Raw genomic sequence first — 7,376 nt, 5'->3', positions numbered from 1 at the left:
CATTTGATTTTTATTTTCCAAAAGTTGTCTAATTGTTTATTGGTCTGGGTCAGAATACATCTTAAAAATGAACAAGAATAAGGAGAGAAAAGCATGCAGATTAACGCAGAGCCTTGACGAAAATAAGGATGAATGAGTTTGATTAGGATGTGATAGACAAGGTCTTATGAAGGATTTAACTGGGTTGTCCTTTTCTTTTACATGTCATTGAAATGTCTAATTTTCTTTGTGACTTCAACATGCATTCTTTAAAATTTTATACTTCTTATAGGCTGTACCTTAAGCATAGTCTTTGGATGTGATAATCAGGCTGGCAAACAGTGGGGCTTGGTACTAGAATAATCAGTAATTTAATCATGGAGTAGGATCATAGAGTGGTTTGGGCTGGAACGGACCTTAAAGATCATTTAGTTCCAATCCCCTTGCTGTGGACAGGAAAACCTTTCTCTAGACCAGGTTGTTCAGAGCCCCATCCAGCCTGGGCTTGAACACTTTCAGAGATGGGGCATCCACAACTTCTCTGGGCAGCCTGTTACAGTCTAAATTTTAAAAAAACCCTCAACACAAAACACCTCTGGAGAAGGTGCTTTCCTCCATCCTGCCATTTTGTTCAGACTGCATTTTGTTCATAATGCATTTTGCAAGTATCATTTCTGTTAGAATTTTACACATTTGTATGTACTTGAATTTTTGAGTAATTATTATAATTATTATCTTTCTCTTTGCAGCTCAGGCCAGTCAAACCCAACCTTTTACCTTCAGAAGGGTGGGCAGGCTTTTGTGCTCAGGAAGAAGCCCCATGGTCCCCTTCTACCTGGAGCACACAAGGTAAGTAGCATTCTTCACTGAGCTCCAAACACTTTGTTTTGCAGGTGACCAGGGTCTATACATGATGGTCCAGCACACTGATGAATGTGTCCAGAAATGCAGTGCGTTGTTGGATTATTTCCCATGTTATGTGCTCTACATGTAATTAAACATTCAAGAGGCTTCATTGTGCTCATTTATATTTGGGAGGTTTTAATTGAACCTAAATTTCTGTGTCTTCCTCAGGTCGATAGAGAATATCGTGTGCAGAAAGCTTTATTTTCCGCTGGGTTTCCAGTGCCTGAGCCCCTTTTGTATTGCAGTGACGTTTCTATCATTGGAACAGAATTTTATGTAATGCAGCATGTGCAGGTTGGTCCTCCAGTGTGAGAGATTCTTTCCTTCTCCCTACTACAAGCTGCTTTTAAATTGTCTAAAACCTTTCTCTTAGAGCCTTGAGCATGATTTTGTGATATGAGAGTAAATAATCTTCTGATGTTTTGAAGAAATGCTATCTATCAGTGATCCTGGCAGATTTCAGCTTCTCCAGGGTTTATTTCACAGTTTGTTGAATTTTTTAGCTCAGTATTTAACCTGTTGTTCTTGTTTCAGCTCTTGGAAGGATATCTTGAAATGAGGCAGTATTGCTTCTGTGAAAAGCGTACACAAGTCAGAGGGAAAAAATCAGTCTGTAAAATGAATCTTTGGACATGCTGGAGGCTTTTTAGTATTGAAGACAGGAGCTGACATACAATCACCTATTCTTGAAAAGAAAGCAAGATTCTAGTTCAAACACTGGTTTCAGAAAGAGCACAGCATATCTCCATCTGTGGTCCAGCACTCTGGGGGTGCTGTAGCTGAATTGATACACTTTTTGTTAGATATTGGTGATTTTGAGCATAAGTCCGCTGTATTGTGTCTTTTTCTCTTTTTTTATCCTCTGGGAGGAGGAGATTAATTCAGGCCTTTTCCTTTTCATTGCATCTTGTTCTGTCATCAGGTTCACTGGGAAATTAGAAATGTCAGTTTGTGGGCCAGTTTCTGAAGATAAGTTAACCTTCCTAGAAAAACTGTAAATCAAGGGTAGTAGAATGTAAAGCTTGTGAAAAATTTGAAACAGATTTCTTACATCAAAAGATGGTGGATTTTACTTGTTTTGATTAGGACAAAGTGATACCTTAAAAAGAAACCCTGTTACATTTCTAAGTATGAAAATGTATGGTCTGTCTATGATGGTCAGCACTGCTCTATTTTTACAATTGTGAAAATAGAACAACAAACCCTTCTTCTAAATGTATTCTACTGCTCTTAAGGAGAAAAACAAGTGAATTTCTCTGGATTGTTTGAGTCTGTGTACCCATAACCCATCCATTACCCTGCCTGCCCCTCCTTTCCCCTGGGGTCTTCATTGGTATTTTTTCTGCAACTTAGCTTTTAGAGACAATACAGTAATACTGTTTTTCCTGGTACTTTCAAGCTTGAGGATACTCGGATGGAGTGCTCTAATTCAGAATTTCATCTACAGATACACCCTATACTAATGACCTGGGTTTACCATGAATCCCTTCATTGGCCCTGGGTGAGGAATAAAATAAATGAGGAAGGAATTTTTGATTGCATAGGGAGTGTTGCTTCACTACATTTGGTTTTGGTTGTGGAATGTATAGCTTTAGTTCTTTTCCTCTGATGTGTACATCCCACCAAATACCTTATTTATGGTATTTCTAGGGTCGCATTTTCCGAGACATCTCCCTGCCTGAGGTGGGCCCAGCAGAGCGTTCTGCTCTGTATCTTGCCATGATAGAAACTCTGGCCCTGTTGCACTCCTTTGATTTGCAGTCATTGGGTCTCCAAGGATATGGTAGAGGACCAGGATACTGCAAAAGACAGGTATAGCTCTTAATATTCTCTTGTTTTGTCTGATCTTTGAATGTTTATTTGATTTGCAAGCTAAATTGTTATTTATTAATGATTGTATTTTAGCTATTAAAACTTCATTTAGTTCAATGCATTGTGCACAATCTGAAGCCACTACTACATTCAGATTGATTCTGTAATGCTGTACTTAGGGAAAGATAACAGATTTGCTTTTGGACTAACACTATATTTAGGCTATGTAAGTAGGATTGAAGTAGATGTAGTGTTCATTTCATCTGTTGACATCTCAGTTCACATTTGCAAATGCAGAGGTACTGGGTTTTCAAGAAACATGGTGATAGCCAAAGCCCAGAAGCATGTGCTTCAAAATTTTGTAGTCTTGAAAAACTTGTGAATCAACTGAAAAATCTGTTGGAGCGTTTGTATTTTTAAGGTATCAACTTGGAAAAAACAGTATGATGCAGCTGCTCATACAGATATTCCTGCCATGAACAAGCTGGCTGAGTGGTTAGCAAACAACTTGCCACCTGATGATAATGAAGAAACCCTGATTCATGGGGACTTCAGAATAGACAACATCATCTTCCACCCAACAGAGGTATTTGAAATGTATTATTACGTTTAGTAGGTTTTGGCCCTCCATTTGTTTGTACTATCATGTAATAGAACACTTATATGTGGATTATTTTAGTGCATGAAACACCTTTGAAAGAAACAGTAGAAAACTGAACTCTTCTCTATACTCTGTGTAAGGTGTTTAGGTACCTAATACAGTTCTTTCATTGCAGGGGCTAGATAGAATCAATGGAATCACAGAATCACAGCATGGTTTGGAGTGGAATAGACCTTAAAGATCGTCTATTTCTAGCCCCTTGTAGGCAGGAACATCTTTTACTAGACCAGGTTGCTCAGGACCCCATCCAACCTGGCCTTGAGAGATGCTCTTTTTATTCATTCATTTGAGTTCCTGCTTCAGAGTACAGGAACAAAGTATTTTATATGCATAGATGCTATTGGATTCAGTGCAGCTGAAGGCTCACTTTATTGAGCTACATAAGCATCTGATCCAAAGCCCACTGACATCTGTTTTATGGCTTCAGTTAACAACAAGGGCTTCTGGAGCAGGAGCTGAATGTATCATACGTGACACTAGTGGAAGCAAAGGAAAATCTGCCAAAGCTGCTTAGTTATGAAGCACATGTAGATCACAGAGACCCTGAAAGTTCCCCATTCATCTTTAGGGGAAAAAAAAAGAAATTTTTTTGTTTGTTTCTAGTTTGTGGAAATAAATGTGTGCTACCTATATGAATACAGCTGCATTTTCATTACTTTTTTTCTCTGCTACCTGCTGAGTTGTGACCAGAAGACATGCCTGGAACTTGTGACCATGACTGCAATTCATGCTTCATGACAAAGAAACACATCCCAGAGATTCCTAGAGATTTTGTGCATGGATTAGTTGACAGACATGATTTATAGCCTTAAATGTGCTGATTGATTCCCTGAGCAGGGAATGTGACTGTCTTGGGGACTCTCACAGGTGTTCTTGAAGGAACTGAAAGAATTGACCAAGTTGTACATAGGTAATTTTAAGTCGTCTGTAGAAACTGTTCCTGAACATGCAGGACTGACCATGTCATTCATTCACATGAATATGTGGAAAGACTTTTCCACATATTTCAAGGAGCTATGGATCATGATTAGGCTGGAGGGGTCATTCAGGTTGACAGGACAGCTGGATTATAGGAATTTAGCAGAATGACACTGTGGGGAGTCTCAGACCACCCAGCTGATGACACCATTACAAGGATGCTTGCAGCAGAGACTCACTCTGAGCAGTGATTAACTTCCTGTTTAAGGAATTCAGTTCCCCACAGAACTGTTAATCTATGGACAATGTTGTGATAAATTAGGTTTTCTGGTGCACGGTCTGTGTGAATTTCTGTGCCAAAGGACTGTGGAACAGGACTGGGGAAGAAACACAACAACTCTCAGTACTGCTGTTCTTTAGGATATTGTAATTTAATCATCTTTTAGACTAGAAGAGTTTGGAAGTTTCTGACAGGAAGAACAGTACTCAAAAATGTAGATTTAAATGAGATTTTCTTTGGAAAAATGCCTGGCTTTCTGTCCCTATGTGAATGTTAATTTTCTGCAGATCTTTAGATAGTGCCAAAAGGAACTCTTTTTGCTGTTGACAGCTACAGTGTGTGTTTTTAATTTTAAACATATAGTAGCCAAATAAAACACTTGGATATTGAGTGAGTTGTGCATTTGTGGATGGTGAGAACATGTCTTCTAGCACTCACTTGAGGTTTTTATTTTTATTTAAGGCTCGTGTTTTGGCAGTGCTGGACTGGGAACTTTCAACTACTGGTCATCCTTTAGCAGATTTAGCATATGCCACTCAATTCTACTTTTGGCCTACATCTCTTAAGGACTTAGGTCAAGGCTCTGTCTTGGGTTTCAAAGACACCATAGGTATGAAACTAATCTTTTTCTTGAGACAAATCCTAGGCTTGATTTCTATTTGAAATGTTGTAGGAATTAAGGGGCAAATTCAAAAACGTATAGTTTTGTATTTGTAAAGAACTTTTCCATAATTTTTTTTTGTTGTAGCAAACATGCTGATAGTGAGGCTTTAGATACTTTTGTTCTATCAAGCTTTGTCTTAGCTACAACATGCTGCTTTTGTAAAACCTTATTTTGAACCTTTGTAAGAGATAATGGGAGAAAAAATGTAAATATAAATATATAATTTATTTTTTATAGAAAAGCCTTTTTTCCCCCAGGTCAAATTATTTGCCTGACTGGAGTGGAGACAAAGGGCAGCAGGAAATGTTATGGTTATCTGAAATTCTGGCAATTCCTAATTCCTTTGGTCTCTCCATATCAAAGTTATGTCATGAGAAATGATAAATCATGTTTACTATGTAAAAGAAATACCTCATAAAGTTTAAAAACTGCACAAATGTTTGAAGAATAAGGTGGGAAAAATCATAGAAATTGTTGAGTATTCTAAACAAATCTGTTGTTTTATTTATTTTTTTTGTAGAAACTCCTTCCTTTGAAGAACTGGTTTCCATTTACTGCCGCTGCCGACGTATTCCCACTACTTTACCCAACTTGAACTTTTTTCTTGCTTTGTCCTATTTCAAAATGGCAGGGATAGCCCAGGTAATACCCTCACATTTGCTGAAATTGTGTGTTTGTGGGTAGTTCATTTAGTCATGGGTAATAATCAGATGTCTATGCTGTTGTCAGTTGGCTTGAGGGACGGGCTGGGCTCGTTTGCCATATCATGTGCCGACATTTGTCTTTTTTATTTTTTACTTTTTCACTACTACTTTTTGTGATGTGCCTTTCATTTGGTTTAGCTGGGATATGTTTTTAACTCTTGTGCAGCAAGTATCTCCATTAATTCAGATATGTACCAAAACCAGTACTAGTATATCCCAGTATTTTTTCATTTTAAGACCATGTGCATTTAAGTGGTACTTTTATATTTGAAGAAATCACCAGTGTGTTAGAGACAATTTTAAGTTCATAATTATACCATATACAGCTTTTTTTTTTGTTTTAGGGTGTATATGCCAGGTATCTTATTGGAAATGCTTCTGCAGAGAACAGTCATGAATTTGCAAAGCTTGTGGAGCCTTTGGCAGAAAGAGGACTAGAGCTCTCAAGAAGGTAAGAGTGGTCTAGACTACTGGTCAAAGGCAAGCAGAGCTTTTCCAACATCTTAATTTATTTAAATGCCTGTCTAAGGCAGCTTATGTTATTATGAGGGAAAATCTGGTCTTGTTACTGCATTGAATGTTCTTCCCTAGGTCATCCTTCAGCAGCACACAGCACAGCATTTCTGGAGAGCTCTTCCATCAAAGTAGGAAAGGCCAAGAAATTTTGCTGAAGGTTAAGCAGTTCATGAAGCAGCACATTTATCCAGCTGAGAAGGTAAAAGCTTTTCATTAACCTGTTTATAAAGGAACAGTTTCTGCCTAGACTTTATAAAAATGTAAAAATATGTATGGAACTCATATCTTTCTGGTTTGTTTGTTTTTTTTCCAAAACAGCCTGATTTTCTTGCAGTAATGATTGTGACATTACAAAATATTATCAGAAATCATTATAGACTGCATTATTTCTTTTCAGGATTAAAATACAACAGTAAAATGTTGTATGCATTGTTAATGAAAGAATTATTTTTTAAACTTTTGAAGTGTAAAACCTTCTCTTTCTAAAAAGAGTTAATTTTTAAAGGAAGTCACCAAAATACTTGTTATACTAACAACAACCTAGAACTCTTAGATACTGAACCGAAAGACACCTATTTAAAAATAGAAACTGCTGATTTTAACCAAAAGAAGCTGCATTTTTCTGTTTCTTACTTTTTAGGCTGTGACAGAAAATGGGATTGCATAATGTGTCAAAATAGCCTCATTCCTGAATATATCTAATACCAATGAAGGTTTGAAATCAGATAATGAAATATACACAAAGTCCATAGTGGAAGGGAAAATTAGATGAAGTAGTTTACTTCATATCCTAGGAAGGTTAGGAATTTCCACTTAGAAAGTTGGTTCAGCTTTTAGCCTCGTGGAAGTACAGATGGCTTTTGATGCTTTTGTTGTTTTGGCTTTCTGAATTTTTTTTTTCCACGTCAGGCAGAAATGAAGAAAACATCTTAATCT

General features: G+C 37.3%; 1 protein-coding gene across 1 annotated transcript in view; it reads left to right on the top strand.

Moving 5' to 3' along the window:
• Nucleotides 1–7,376, top strand: part of ACAD11 (acyl-CoA dehydrogenase family member 11) — a 29,458-nt gene that overhangs the window by 1,495 nt on the left and 20,587 nt on the right. The window contains exons 2-9 of the mRNA XM_038130183.1: nucleotides 729–828; nucleotides 1,054–1,179; nucleotides 2,536–2,697; nucleotides 3,119–3,283; nucleotides 5,019–5,166; nucleotides 5,741–5,862; nucleotides 6,269–6,375; nucleotides 6,516–6,639. Of these exons, the coding sequence (XP_037986111.1) occupies nucleotides 729–828; nucleotides 1,054–1,179; nucleotides 2,536–2,697; nucleotides 3,119–3,283; nucleotides 5,019–5,166; nucleotides 5,741–5,862; nucleotides 6,269–6,375; nucleotides 6,516–6,639 (1,054 nt within the window). The remainder of the gene's footprint in view (nucleotides 1–728; nucleotides 829–1,053; nucleotides 1,180–2,535; nucleotides 2,698–3,118; nucleotides 3,284–5,018; nucleotides 5,167–5,740; nucleotides 5,863–6,268; nucleotides 6,376–6,515; nucleotides 6,640–7,376) is intronic.

The sequence above is a fragment of the Motacilla alba genome, chromosome 2 (assembly GCF_015832195.1).
Source record: "Motacilla alba alba isolate MOTALB_02 chromosome 2, Motacilla_alba_V1.0_pri, whole genome shotgun sequence".
Lineage (NCBI taxonomy): Eukaryota > Metazoa > Chordata > Aves > Passeriformes > Motacillidae > Motacilla > Motacilla alba.
This window is presented reverse-complemented; position numbering and strand designations above follow the sequence as displayed.